Here is a 14,462-nt window from a genome sequence, read left to right as displayed (position 1 = left end):
TGTGTGTGTGTGTGCATGTGTGTGCACAGGCATGCGTATGTGTGCATGTGGGGGGTGGGGGGTGAGAAGAGACCATGATGAGGCTAGAAAGGAGGCCATGAGTGGGGAGGAAGAGATCTCGGGCAAAGAATGAGTGCAACAAAGGGCGATGGAATACATGCGACATGAAAGCAGATGGAGAAACAGTTTGGGGAAATGGGCGGAGAGGTGGGGCTGGGGACCAGTAAGAACAAAGAGCAGTGACACGAGTGTATGAATATGTCACACATCCGTGTATGAAAAAAATCGGGCCCGAGTGTGGACAGGCAGAATGCTGGGAATCAAACCAAAATAAAACCATGCTGACAGTGAAGGCCACACTGGGGGAGAAGTTGGAGCGAGCCTGAATTTCCCAGAACTGTATGGCACAGCCTATAAAGCAAACAGGGTGCCCGCTCTCCCCCCCACACCCACCCATCTAATGAGCAGTGTGTGTCTTTGTGACTCTGGGACTGACCTATGAGCCACTTAGCCTACTCACTCACAGGCCAGGTGTCATCGTGTGGCTCCGGGACATCTTGCTGCCTAAGGCAGAGATCTCGGGAGGGTGCAGCTCTCATGACCCTCGACTGTAGCCATGTCCGTGGGTAGACAGAGCATCCCAGGGCCTGGCGATTCCCAATCATTCACAGATGCTCCCCACCTATGGGGGGGGCGAGGCCTTGTTGGGAAGCTCTTCCATTCTGGGTTCTCACCGCACCAACCTCGCTGTGGAGACGTTTGGAGCTTAATGCTCAGTTGTGTTTTTCTGGGCTCTTTTCTTTCTGTATTTTCTTACTAGTCTCCTCATTATCTGTTTCTGTTTTTGTTTGTTTGTTTGTTTGTTTTTATCACGTTTATCAGGCCCGTTGCTGGTAGTGCAATGTGCGTAAATCAGAGACATCAACTGCTCCTCAGATTAGGTCAGTCATGGCTGCACAGAGCCGTTGGCCTGTAGGCAGCCCACACGTATTTTTCCCCCAGTTCTTTAAAGTCCTTCTTTTAGATGCCCCTCTTCAAACTGCCCCCTCCCCACCACTCCAAGGCCAGGCAACTGTGGATTTCCTTTCTTCATCCCCATCCTTCACGCTACCCGTTTTACTTCCTCAGGGTATCTCCCACCTGGTCCCCTCCCACTCGCCCTGACTCAGGATTTTCCCCTGGGGCTTTCCCTGAGCAGGGTCAGCTCTGCCAAGGGTCCCAACCCTGAAAGCTTCCTTCCAGCTGCTTGCAACACTCTCTGCTTTCCTAAGCAGGAATGTCCACATCAGCCTTACATTTAGCAACGCTCCCTTTGGGCCCCGCTCTGTCCCCAAACTCCTCCCCTCCTGATAGCACTCAGGCTTCCATGCTCCCCAAATTAACTCACAGCACTCTACCCAATCAGAAAAGCGCTTCTCAAAGCTGGGAGTTAAAAGAAGAAAAAAAGAAAAGGAAGGAAAAACCACCCACACCATTCACTGTTTCTCCCTGCGGGTCACTAGGTCCTTGTGCTACTTCAGGAGAGTAGCTTTTCACCAGAGCCGGTGGCACCACTCTTAAAGGGTCAGGGCGGAAAGTCTGGACTCTGGTGAGCACGAAGAACAGTTTTCGTGCTCGGGGAAATCTGTTATCTGCTGACAGAACTCATGTCGGAAGCCAGGGGGAGGGGGGCGGTTCCCCTCAGCCTCTGACATCACACACTTATTATCACTGGGAGCAGGCGTGACTTAGTGTCCTTATCCGAGGCAGCCTGGAGGTCCAGCTGGCTAAGAGGTACCGAGAAGGCAAACATGGGACGCTGGGAGAGGGAGGGACGGAAGCGCCGCTGCTCATTTTCTCGCAGGCTGACAGAGGCGCCTGAGAAGGACTTGGGGAACTCGAGTCCAGCTGGCCCGTGAGCGCTGTGCCTGGCAGGGGCACGGAGCCTCGGAGGGGTAAACAGCGCTGTCTGCAGCTCCTCCGGGTCAAGAAGGAAGAGCTGTTTCCCTGACCCCGACGTTCCCACAGCCCCCTGGACGCTAGATCATGGGGCTGCAGCCTTCCCCACCCTTGGGAACTCGGTGGAGTGGTTAGGTTCTCTTTATCTCGCCAGTGTGCCTGCCTGCTTGGCCAGCGCAGTTTCACTTTTGCAAACATCTGTTTATATCCCTCGAGAGAAAAATATCAAGCAGCCTGCCCCCAAGGACGCTGTTTCAAGGTGAGCAAGGTAAGGAAACTTATTTTTTAAGTATCTGGGAAGTAGGTTAAGCCCGCTCTGGTTGTTTTTAACGCTTTGTTTTCTTAAACCCTTATCTCCCACTTCAACCAAAAGAATTTACTACGGGACCAAAATCCCTGCCTCCTTCGCGCTGGGCAGCGGGCCGGGTGGAGAGAGCGAGCTGCCGCTGTGGGGGCGTATCTACCCAGAGCCTTTGCTGTAGGATGGAGGGGAAATGTAACTTGTGGTTTCCCCGCAGGGCGGTGGGAGATGGATAATTACACAGCGGCCCCGGACGACGAGTACGACGTCCTCATACAGGGCGACCTGGACAGCGGGGAGGTGGACCGAACCCTCGCCCCGGAGCTCCTCTCGGCCCGGCAGGTGCTGCAGTTTTGCTGCGCCGTGTTCGCCCTGGGTGTCCTGGACAACGCTTTGGCCGTGTACGCCCTGGTGAGGTTCAAGGGACTCAAGCAAGTGGGCGACGTCTGCTTTCTAAGCCTGGCGGTTTCGAACCTGTGTTTCCTGCTTCCCCTGCCCTTCTGGGCCCACGCCGCCGTGCGCGGGGAGAGCCCCGGCAACGCGACGTGTAAAGTTCTCGTCGGACTCCACTCCGCAGGCCTGTACAGCCAGGCGCTTCTCAACACCCTTCTCCTTGTGCAAGGGTACCTGGTGTTTTCCCAGGGGAGCTTGGCGACCACCCTCACCACACTGCCCTGTGCCGTTGTCACAAGCGTCCTGGCCTGGGTGTTGGCGGCTGCGCTCTCTCTGCCTGAAGCTGTGTTTTATAAGCCTCAGATGGAAAGACAGAAACACACGTGCGCCTTCGGCAAACCTCACTTCTTGCCGGTGGAAGAGCCGTTCTGGAAGCACGCTCTGGCTTTAAAGACGAACGTTCTGGCGCTGGTTCTTCCTCTGCTGGTTTTGATATTCTGCTGCGCGCAAATGAGGAAAGCTCAGAGCTTCAGGGAGCGGTGGCACGATCTCCGCAAGCCTGCTTTTGTCCTAATGGGCGTGTTCCTTTTGATGTGGGCACCTTACAGCGCTGTGCTCTTCCTGTCTGCTTTCCAGGAACACTTGTCCCTGCAGGGGGAGAAGAGCAGCTACCACCTGGCTGCAAGCATCCAGGTCACACAGCTCATCGCCACAGCCCACTGCTGCGTCAACCCTCTCCTCTGGTTGCTTCTTGACCAGACCGTTACTAGATACCTCCGCGGCCTGTTCCCACGGTGCAGCAATGTCCCGTTTCAAAGCGGCGGGGACCCTCCGCGAGCCGAGCCAAGGCAAGGTCACGACAGTCCCATTGAGCTGTACAGTAGTGTGCATCAAAGGCAGGATGCGTAAACATTAGTCCTTGTCTCTTCGCCTTGTTTTATGTAATTTTTGTTTGTTTGTATAAAAATGGAACGTGGGAAGAAAGGGGGCTGGTTAATGGATTTTCACTACTAAGCACTGGATTTGGCTCTGGCGCAGAACCAAGCAAGCTACTTATACCGGTGAACTCCATCTCTCCTCCATAGTGCTTGTCCGAGGTGTGGGTGTGGCTGGTGTGTGTCCCATATCTCTGAGAAAGAAACTGTAGCTCAGTAATTTGTTCAGAGGTACACAGCTCTACGGCGGTAGGACAGAGATCCCTTGCCTCAGGGCCTGTGAGTTATGCTAAGTGTGCCAACCTTTCAATGATTGACAGCCAGGAGTGGCGGCATGTGTCTGTTAATCCCAGCACTCTCGGGTGGACTAAGGCAGGAGGAATCCCACAAATGCAAAGGTAGCCTGGGCAACATAGCAAGACCTCCCCCAACTTCAACTTTTTTGTTCAACCAATTACATGCAGTGGATATGCACTTTTAAAGCCCACTTTGAGGGCTGGGACTGTAGTTCAGTTGGTGGAATGTCAGCCCTGCAACCCTGGCTTTGACCTGCATCGTGGAGTACACCTAGTACGGTCGTGGGTTTTTGCTCTGGTTTTTGGCTTTGGTTTTTTGAGATAGGGTTTCTTTGCATAGCCCTAGCTGACCTGGAACTCTCTTTATTGTCCAGCCTGGCCTTGAACTGAGATAGGTGCCTGTCTCTGCCTCCCAAGTGCTAGGATTAAAGGTGGCGTTTGCCACCGCCGGTGCGCTACTTCATTTCAGCTAAACTCAAGAGGTGGATGAAGAAAGATCAGAAGTTTAAGGTCATCCTTGGCTACATAGTGAGTTCAAGGAAACATTATGTTCAAAGCAAACATTGGCACAGAAACACTTTTCTCAAGCACCTTCTGCAGGTCATGAGAAGAACTGGCTGCATGGAGGCTGTGAAACCCACTAGGCTCTCTCGACTGCTCGCTGTACCCAAGCTTCCCTGATTATTTCGGCCTATGAGGGCTCCAGGTTTCAGAGTTAGTTGTCTCTACCTATGTCATGAAGGCTGTGGTGTTTCAGGAAATTTAACAAGAGTAGACGTAAAAGTATGTTTAGAAATGCTGGGTTAGATGAACACTGTGACCTTTGAAATGTAACACATACCTCAGGCCTCATTAGCCTGTGACTACAAATCATTCCCCACTTCCTTCTGAAGGTGAGTTACACAGCACCGGCTCCTCCCATCTGCCGGCCAGCAAGAGGCCAGCAGTTGCCCGGGTTACCCGTCTGGGGTGGCCCCTCTTCCTGCCTGTAGTGTTCAGAGCTCTAGCGTTCCTGCCTCTGGTGTCCCACAGTCCATCTGGGCCGAGGGCTTGTGGCCACAGATCTCACAGGGCTATGATCAGGCTACAGGCCTCAGAGTAAGTTAGGGGCAAGCAGGGGCGGGCAGGGAAGGAGTATAACCAGAGCTCCCACCCAGGAACCCTTCCCAGGACAAAAGATTCTCCTGTCAGTCATCATCATAACAGAAGGAAGGGGAGGCGGCCTAGTGAGTGAAGGTACTTGCTGTGTGAGCCTGGTGACCTGAGTTCAAGCCCTGGAACCCACCTAAAGGTGGGAGGAGAGATCTAACTCTGAAAAGTTGTCCTGAGACTTGCACATGAGCCTTTCTGAACACGTGTGCTCGCATGCTCTTGTGCACACACTCACAGGAACCACACCCCGAAAAGGAATTTTAAAAAGAAAAAAAAAATATATGGTGGTATTTTTAATGTCTCTAAGTAACTAAAATTGGAATTCTTGTACAGTGCTGGTGGGAATATAAAATGACACAACCAGTTTGGGAGAAGATGGAAGTTTGTCTAAAAGCTAAATATGGAGTTACCAGTCCCTCCACTTCTAGATGCTTACCCAAGAAAAACGAAAACGAAAACGTGCCTGTACACACGCTTGGACACGAACCGTCGTGAAAGCTGTATTTATACAGCCGCAAGCTGCCATCAGACCACCTGTGCCTCAACAGGTGGACAGAGAAGCAGTTGCAGACTACAGAATCACACAGTCCTCAGAGGCAGAGCAAATGGTGACTCCTGCTCAGTTAGTTATAATTTCCAATGTGTTCATTCTTAATTTTTTATTTAGATATAATTTTAGAAAACGCAGACTAACCCTCAGTGGCTGATGTAAGTGGCTGCTGAGGATGCTTACACAGGAGGAGTATGGGATACATTACAAAAGGCTCACTGAGGGTCTGGTGAATATGTTTGCTATCTGGGCGGCAGTGCTGTTTTTACTGTGGCCTATCATGCAGCCACTGTACTCCAATATGGCTGGTTTTAAAAGCCTCTGAGGCACACCAGGGTGTTACTTCAGGCTGTCTTGGGGCACAGCCTAGGGTCCTCTGCTGCCCAGGCTTCCATCACATGCCCAGAGTTTCCAGGCAGCACAAGGGATGACTGCACCCTTTCACCCTTACCCATGACTAGGGAGGAGAACGGGGGTGGCTTCTCTCTCAGCTGCAAGAAAGAAGAGAGACTCAGGCAGAAAGCATCCCCGTAGTTATGCAAAGAGGTTTGGAAAGTTCAAGAATATAATCTCTTCACAGATTTAAGGAAGCAGGTCTGGGCTCTCCAGCCACTTCTATGTTAAACAGAAGTCTGGGAGGGAGTAGTTTCCTTCTCTGACATTCACTGATAGGGATGAACTTAAAGAATGGCCTTGTCAGCATTTCCAGGATGAAAATTCAGAAAGTGGAAAGATCTAATGGGAGCTGTAGGTAAGACAGGTGCTGAGAATCCAAAGTGGATGTGGTATACTAAAAAATGGGAATCCAGCAGGGCCTTTCTTCTGTGTTAGAACAAGTGGACTGTCTCCTGAAAAGAAAAAAAAAATTGTGGAAAGTGAGATGGCTCAGGGGATAAAGCTGGTTACCATCAAGCCTGATGACCCACGTTGGGTCCCCGGGATCCACAGGGTAGATGGAGAGAGCAAACTCCTACGAGCTGTCCTCTGACCTGTATGTGTGTGCTTTGGCGTGCACACACACACACACACACACACACAAATAAACACGTAATAAAATTTTAAAATAACACTAGCTTTTCTATTTTTCCACAAATACTGTAATAAAAAACTAACAAACAGTAAAAAGCAAACAGAAAATGGCTAGTGTAGTAAAAAAAAAAAAAAAAAAATGATAGTGCTTCTGGTTTGCTTGCAAGCTATTTGCCTGTGGAAGAAACTGCTGGTTGGCTCTATCTGTGAGGAAGGCTCATCACTGTAGAGTATTGCAGGAGGCGTGGGTGAGGGCCTGGGCCAGCCATCAGCCTTCAGTCTTACCATGGCAGCCTTACAAAAACAGAACACTGAATCCAGCCTTCCAGCTCTCCAGACCACACTGCCTAGGGAAGGGACTGTACATTCCCAGGAAAGGGTGTAGCCATCCCGGCAGGAATGAAGACATGTGTGCCTCTCTCCCTTTGGATATCAAACTATTGAAACAATGGAGGGAATTGGACTTTCCCTGGGAGTCTCATGATAGAGAAGGGGAAGCTGGATGTTGTCTTCCAGGAAGAGATTTCACACGGTTCTGAGCACTTGTTAGAGCACCTTGTAGGAGAGGCTGGGCTGGGGACAATGATATGAGGCGCCGCTCCTTGACCAGGACTGCTTGCCCTCTATTTAAACCTGAGCCGTACGTCAGGACCCCAGATACAGACTTCGGTGGAGGTCTGTTACTTGGGTGTTACCAGATTTATTCAGGTCAGAGCCTGAGACCTGACAAACGAGGCTTGGTCGTCTGTCCTCAAGAAGTCAACGAAACAAGCAAGTAATGGTAAAAAGCAGGAGGGAGAGAGGGAGAGAGAAAAAGAGAGAGATGTTTGATGTGGCCACATTGGGAAGAACAAAGAGACCCAGTGTCCTCCTTTGTCTCTGTGGTTTGAGTATAACTCAAAAGCATGTAGCATGTAGCAGGGCAGTCTGGGTCAGGATGCGGTTCTGCTCATCACCATTGCCCTAGCTCATCTGCTGCAAGCCTGAATGTGGCTTGGTAAGGAGTTCTCAGGACCCTCCTGAAGCTAACAATTCCAGGTAACAAGGACACCTGCGAAGAGCCTACGGAGACCCCAGAGCCCTCTCTGAAACGGCACTGTGAGACAGCCTGTGAATTTTTCCAGCAGAGTGGCACTGTTCCTGCCGTGTGTCGGGTGAGGTAGGGAAGCACGGGGAATATTAGTAACCCAGGACTCCACCTGGTTTGGGTTATACATGCCTACTTTCTAATAACACTCTTGGCTCCTTTACCTGAACATGCTTTGCAAGCACGCCTCTTTCGGAACAATGCATCTGACAACCTCAGCCCTACCTTCAACAGGATGCACTTACACCCCTCTCAAAACAATAGGATATGTTTATTTTCTCTGTCAAACTCTGACAGTGTCTACTCAAAAGGATTCCTAATACATCCTAGTTGAGGGTCAGTTTCATCAAGCCTGAACTGGTTTTAGAGCACATGTGCACTAAGGCAAAACTGTGTCCTCAAATGAACTTTTTTTTTCTTTTTTAAAAAATTTATTTTTTTTATTTATTACATTTGATTTACTTGTATCCCACCTGTATTCCCCTCCCTCATCCCTTCTGAATCCTACCCTTCCTCCCTCTTTTCCTCCCATGCCCTTCCCCCAGTCCACTGATAGGGGAGGTCCTCCTCCCCTTCCGTCTGACCCTAGCTTATCAGGCCTTATCAGGACTGTCTTCATTATCTTCCTCTGTGGCCTGGTAAGGCTGCTCCCCCCTTGAGGGGGGGTGTCAAAGAGCCAGCCACTGAGTTAATGTCAGAGACAGCCCCTGTTCCCATTATTAGGGAACCTACTTGGATACTGAGCTGCCGTGGGCTACATCTGTGCAGGGGTTCTAGGTTATCTCCATGCATGGTCCTTGGTTGGAGTATCAGTATCAGAAAAGACCCCTTTGCCCAGATTTTTGGTTCTGTCGCTCTCCTTGTGGAGCTCCTGTCCCCTCCAGGTCTTTCTATCTACCCCCTTCTTTCATGAGATTCCCTGTACTCTGCCCAAAGTTTGCTATGAGTCTCAGCATCTGCTTTGATACCCTGCTGGGTAGAGTCTTTCAGAGACCCTCTGTGGTAGGCTCCTGTCCTGTTCCCTATTTTCTCCCTCCTCTGATGTCCATCTCGTTTGCCTTTCTGAGTGAGGAACTAGAAAAGATCATCCTGAGTGAGGTATCCCAGAAGCACAAAGACACATACAGTATATATTCACTTATAAATGGATATTAGACATATAATATAAGATAAACATACTAAAATCTGTACACCGAAAGAAGCTAAGCAAGAAGGAGGACCCTGGGTAAGATGCTCAATCCTCACTTAAATGAACTTTTAAGGAGAATCCCCTATGTTATCTTTGCTTTTCTGTGTTTGTGAGAAAACATCCTGACCAAAAGCAAGTCTGGGATGAAAGGGTTTACTTGGCTTACGGGTGACAGTCTATCATGAAGGGAGGCCGGGGCAGGAATCTGGAACTGAATGGGGAGCACTACTTGCTCTTCCCTGCTTGCTTGGGTACCTTGCTTGCACTGCCCTGGCTCACCTGCCCAGGAATGGTATGGTCCACAGTGGCTGAACCCTCCCCCACCAATCAGCAATCAAGAACATGACCCACAGACATGCTTGCGGGCCAATCTGATGGATACAGTTCCTCAACTGAGATTGCCTTTTCCTGAGAATATCTAGATTTGTGTCAGGTTGACAAACACTAACCAGCACACTTGATTTGTCATCTTGTGCCTGTGTATGATTAGGCTTGCATGTGATAAAAGTCAGATATGTTTTGGAAAGAGACACACACAATAAAAAAAAAAAAAAAAAAAAGATTATATGACTTATAGGTTTATCAGCCACAACAGAGAGCCACACTCAGTATGCCAAATTCCTCACCAAATTCTTCCTTCTCCTTCTCTTGCAGCCAGTAACAGGAAGTCCCCACAATAACTGGGGCCCTTGAGTGTCTTCACTCATGAGGCCTGTTGCTCCTGGCAAGTGTGTTCTGGTCTCTTCTATTGTTTTGCTTTAAATAAAGTTTCCTTGGGACTGTTGCAAGTTTGTGTAAATTGTTATTTCAGTTCTTTGGTTAAGAGGCCAAAAACCTGGAGACACTTGACCCGTCCCCGCACTGGGGGGTAGCAGGGTATTCATAGGACTGGCTCTTCCTGTGCAGCCACCACCCTGCCAACAGCGGTTCAGATGAGCTTAAAGATTCATCTGTTAGAGGTTCTTTCCGTCTAAGGAAGATGTGGAAGGCATGACTTTCTCACACAAGGTCTGTTTCACAATAGAGGAGATGACTGCCCGGCCATTTTTGGCTTTCTTCAGTCAGTTCTATGAACCAGAAGTGAGAGACGGGTGAGGAAGGGTGAGCTGGGACAGGCTGGACCTGTCCTGGGTTCTTCCAGCTCAGTGTGTTGAGGACACTGAGTGTGTTCTCACGCTAGGCAGGACTCTGCCTGTCTGCCTTGTCTTCCTTTCTCCCTGTCCCCTGGTCCGTAGAGGGTGGAGGGACATGGTAACTGGACAGCTGGATATCTTCCAATGTTAGCAGGCCACCAGGAAACAACGCCCTCACTCAACAAAGAGGAAATGGAAGCTAAAGGACTTTTTTAGTTCTTTGCTTGTTTGGTTGTCTTATTGCTGTGCAGATTACTTGAGTAAGCTCTTAAAAATTCAACATTTAAGGGGCCTGAAGTAGAATCAGAGACCAAGAAAACGCTGTGTTGTTTTGGGTTTCTGAAGGGAAAGATCTGGCATATGTGTTCTGACTGGGGGTCATTCTTCCACCAAAAGAGACAGGGGACAAGGGACCTTCCCAGGGACTGCCCAGAGCCTTGGGAAACGTCACCAGTAAAGGCAGGACTTGGGCTCATCACACCATGATGCCATTCTGGAGAAGCCTTGAGGCCCTGTCCCGGGTAGAAACAGAAAATGATACAACACATAGGCTGTATTGAATCCAAAGCTCACAGTTTTCCCTGGGGACACAGGTGTGAGGAAATGACAACAGGACACTGAGCAGGACCCAGTCTTCACGGTTAGCATGACTGGATTTAGAAACACAGTGTAGACACACCTCTGGGCTTGTCTGTGTGGGAATTTCCAGGAAGGTCTCACTGAAGACCCACTGTGACTGTGGGCAGCGCCATCCCCTAGGCTGGGTCTCTGGCTGAGTAAAAAGGAGAAAGGAGCTGAGCACCGTCACTCCTCTCTCTCTCTCCTGACTGTGAGCACGGTGTGAGCATCCGCCTCACGCTCCTGCCCCAGGCCCTCCTCAGTGTGGTAAGCTGTGCCCTCACAGTGACTGAAAGTGGATCGTCTCCACCTCAAGCTCATGTTGCCGGGTATTTTGTCACAGTGACTAGGAAAGTAACAGAAACGCACACCCAGCTGAGTGGGGATGGAAGATGCAGGCAGCTTGACTCTGTGGGACCAGCACCGTGTAGGAGATCTAGATTTCCCACGTCTGTCTGTCTGTCTGAAATCGTTCCCTAGAGGTGTTATATGGGGATTTTCTCCCACAAGGCCATGAGAAGCACAGAACCTTAGCAGATGGACATTTCTCTCATCCACATTCAAATCCACAAGAGAATGGGTTTCCTCTTCTTTTTTCCTGTCTATCCCTGCCTAGCCAAGAGTCCCTACATCTTCTAATATTTGGGTATCATTCTTTCTTAAAAAGCCAAGCAACACATCTGCAGAATGCCCAGGACCTCTCTTAGGAGGACCCTGCTGTCCCCTGGCAATCATCTCTACCACCTCCCCACTTTCCCCTCAGCTACCCCTCATTTGGAGACCCTGGCCTCTCTTCACATGCTTCCCCCCCCCCCACCCCAAGGCAGACAATTTTCCTGGATCTCTGTTACCAAAGGAAAGGACAGGAAAGTCAACAAGCGGTGGGCATTCTTACATCCTGGGTACCACTGCGAAGGCTCCATAGCCTAGCCAGTATTATTAAAGGCAGCGTGGCGCACACCTTCAAACACAGCACCTGAGAGGCAGAAGCAGGCAGATCTCTGAGTTTGAGGCCAGCCTGTTCTAAATAGAGAGTTCCAGAGCTGCCAGGGCTACACAGAAACCCTATCTGGAAGTCAAAAACAAACTAAACCAACCAACCAACCAACCAAACAAACAAACAAACAAACAACACAGGACTTCATAGCCATCATATAGGAATGGCCTTCGCAACCACACTCCTTGAGAAGCTGTCCTAGTGCCCAGCCATCTCCTCCAAGCACACCCCTCTTCCGATTCCACACCTCTTTCCCACGCTATTAGTTCCCCCATCATCTGGCCAAGGGAGTCAGCTCTGTGTGGCTCTGAGCTCTCACCCTTACTTTTCTCAAGTCACGTGGCCTCTCAAGATGTTTCCCTGGCTGACACCAGCTCTGACGTACTCCCCGGCTCCACCAGATCATTCAGACATGGCTCCTGGCGTTCACCCCGCCCCTTCTGTTGAAACATTTTTAAGAATCTATTTCAGGGTGTGGCCCTGGGAAGCCAGCAGCCCTATCACGTTCAGCATAAGGAGCAGGGTGGTGCCCAGGCCTGAGGCTGGTGGCTTGCTAATGTGCTCCCGACACAGATGACTGCTGAGGTCTGGGGTGTTGCATCCTCCTGGAGCTGGACTTACATGTGGCTGCAGGTTGTGCGACATGAGTACTAAGCCGTCACTCAGCTCAGCTACTAGAGGATGGGAGAGATGGCTTAGTGGTTAAGAACACTTGTGGCTCTTACAGAGGACCCGGGTTCAATGGTCAGGATCCATGTGTAACTCCATTGCAGGGGATCTGGCACTGTCTTCTGGCCTCCAAGGACATCCGGCATGCACTTGGTGCACAGACATAAATGCATGAAAAACATTTATACAATTTATACATTTACAAAATTTTAAAAATGACTTAAAATATTTAATTTTTTCTTTCTTTGTGTGTGTGTGTGTCTATCAGTGGGCACGTGTGTAGGTGCCTGGGGAAGCCAGAAGGTGTCAGATCCACTAGAACTAAAGTTACAGGTGCTGGTAGCCAAACTTGGGTCCCCTGGAAGGACAGAAGACACTTTTAACAGCTGAGCCATCTCTCCAGCCCCTTGGTTACTTTTCCTGTTGCTACCACCAAATGCCTGAAAAACAAACAAACAAATAAAACAAAACAAAACTTTGGGGAAGGAGGGCTTATTCTGGCTTACACCTTGAATCATGGAGGAGTGGAAATGGTGCAGGCTGCTCCGTGGTAGCAGCCGTTGAGTGGCCAGGACTCCACCTCAACACTAGGAAGGCCAGAAAGCAGGAAACAAACAGGATATAGGCCTGGGCTATGTGGGACCAGGCTATAAAACCCCAGCAACCCACTTCCTCCTTCCTCCAGCAAGGTTGCTCTTCTGAAACACTCGACAACCTTCCAAAAGATTGCCGTGGCTGGGGAACCACTCGTTTAAATGCATGAACCTATGGGAGACAAAACAGGGCAGAGAAGAGCCTTGAAACTGAAATAACCGAAGGCTCTGCTTCTCCTCCAGAAATAAAGTGTCCTGCTGGACTATTTCATTAACATTAAATAATGGGGATCAAATAGAAACTTTAAGAGTTATTGTCTGGCACTCTTATTTTTTCTATTTCGTCCTGTGTTCAGACCAGGGGGACGAATGGCAGAGCCACCACTGACCCCTGGCGGACACAGATGCAAAGAGGGAGGCAGTCTTGCTTGGTCAGCCCTAGGGGTGGTTGGCTCCCAGAGCACAGCTTCTCAGGAGATGATGCTGCATTTCATTTCAAACAGGGAAACGGATTTTGCTGATGGGTCTTTTGTTGTTGTTGTTGTTTAGTTTTTCAAGACAGGTTATCACTGCATAGTTCTGGCCATTTTAGAATTCTCTATGTAGACCAGGCTGGCCTCAAACTCACAGAGATCCACCTGCCTCAGCCTACCAAGTGCAGGGATTAAAGCCGTGCGGCACAACACCCAGTTCACTGATGCGTCTTTAGTTTCACTTTCTGATTCATTCAAGAAGGATCTTGTCGTTTAATTGTTATGTTTTGCACCTGCAAGCATTAAACTCTACCATCAAATGTTTCTCATTGCATAGACTTTTCAGGCTAGTGAAGAAGGACAATACATCTGGCCTTAATGAAAAAGGAATGAGTTTTGGTCCCAGGATTATTGGCCCTTTTCTGAAAATTCCAGAAGATCTGCAGGCAGCAACAAACTGCCCATTTTTTGTTGTTGTTGTTAACAATGGTGAACAGCAGTTAAATGCATGAGGGAGTAGAATTCAAGATCATTGTCTTTGCTTTGAAGAGCTCATTGGAGTAAGTGGGTTGAGGAAGTGGTGATTAGGTGGCTGGGAAGATAGCTCAGTCAGTAGAGCCTTGCAAGCATGAGGGCCTGAGTTTGGTCTCCAGAATCGACATTGTAATAGCCAGGCATGCCTAGTTCTTTTGTCAGCTTGACACAAGCGAAGGTCATTTAGGAAGAGGGACGCTTAATTGAGGAATGCATGTATAACTATAAGAATGCATGTAGGCAAGTCTGTGGGGCATTGTTTTCTTGATTAATGATTGACGTGGGAGGTCCCAGCCCACTGTGGGCAGTGCCATGCTGTGCAGGTAATCCTGGGTGTTAGAAGAAAACAAGCTGAGCTGGGTGGTGATGGCACACACCCTTTATCCCAAGCATTTGAGAAGCAGGAGTTCGAGGCCAGCCTGTCCTATAGGACAGCCAGGGCTACACAGAGAAACCCTGTCTTGAAAAACTAAAAAAGAAAAGAAGAAAAGAAAGAAAGAAGGAAGGAAAAAAGAAGAGAGAAAAAGAAAGAAAGAAAGAAAGAAAGAAAGAAAGAAAGAAAGAAAGAAAGAAAG

General features: G+C 49.4%; 1 protein-coding gene across 1 annotated transcript; it reads left to right on the top strand.

Annotated features, from left to right (window-relative positions):
- Positions 1-1,990: 1,990 nt before the first annotated feature.
- On the top strand, positions 1,991-6,702 carry Ccrl2 (C-C motif chemokine receptor like 2). Its single transcript, XM_055601856.1, has 2 exons — positions 1,991-2,206; positions 2,457-6,702. The coding sequence occupies exon 2, from the start codon at positions 2,468-2,470 to the stop codon at positions 3,539-3,541; it is 1,074 nt and encodes a 357-aa protein (XP_055457831.1). The 5' UTR covers positions 1,991-2,206; positions 2,457-2,467; the 3' UTR covers positions 3,542-6,702.
- Positions 6,703-14,462: the final 7,760 nt, after the last annotated feature.

Source organism: Psammomys obesus, unplaced genomic scaffold, assembly GCF_907164565.1.
Source record: "Psammomys obesus unplaced genomic scaffold, mPsaObe1.curated_primary_1811, whole genome shotgun sequence".
NCBI lineage: Eukaryota > Metazoa > Chordata > Mammalia > Rodentia > Muridae > Psammomys > Psammomys obesus.
The sequence above is the reverse complement of the archived record's forward strand: the minus strand, read 5'-3'. Positions and strand labels throughout refer to the sequence as shown.

Bases quoted from the DNA above. Each gene is read 5' to 3' on its own strand.
- Ccrl2 (XM_055601856.1), top strand. From the start codon at position 2,468: ATGGATAATTACACAGCGGCCCCGGACGACGAGTACGACGTCCTCATA.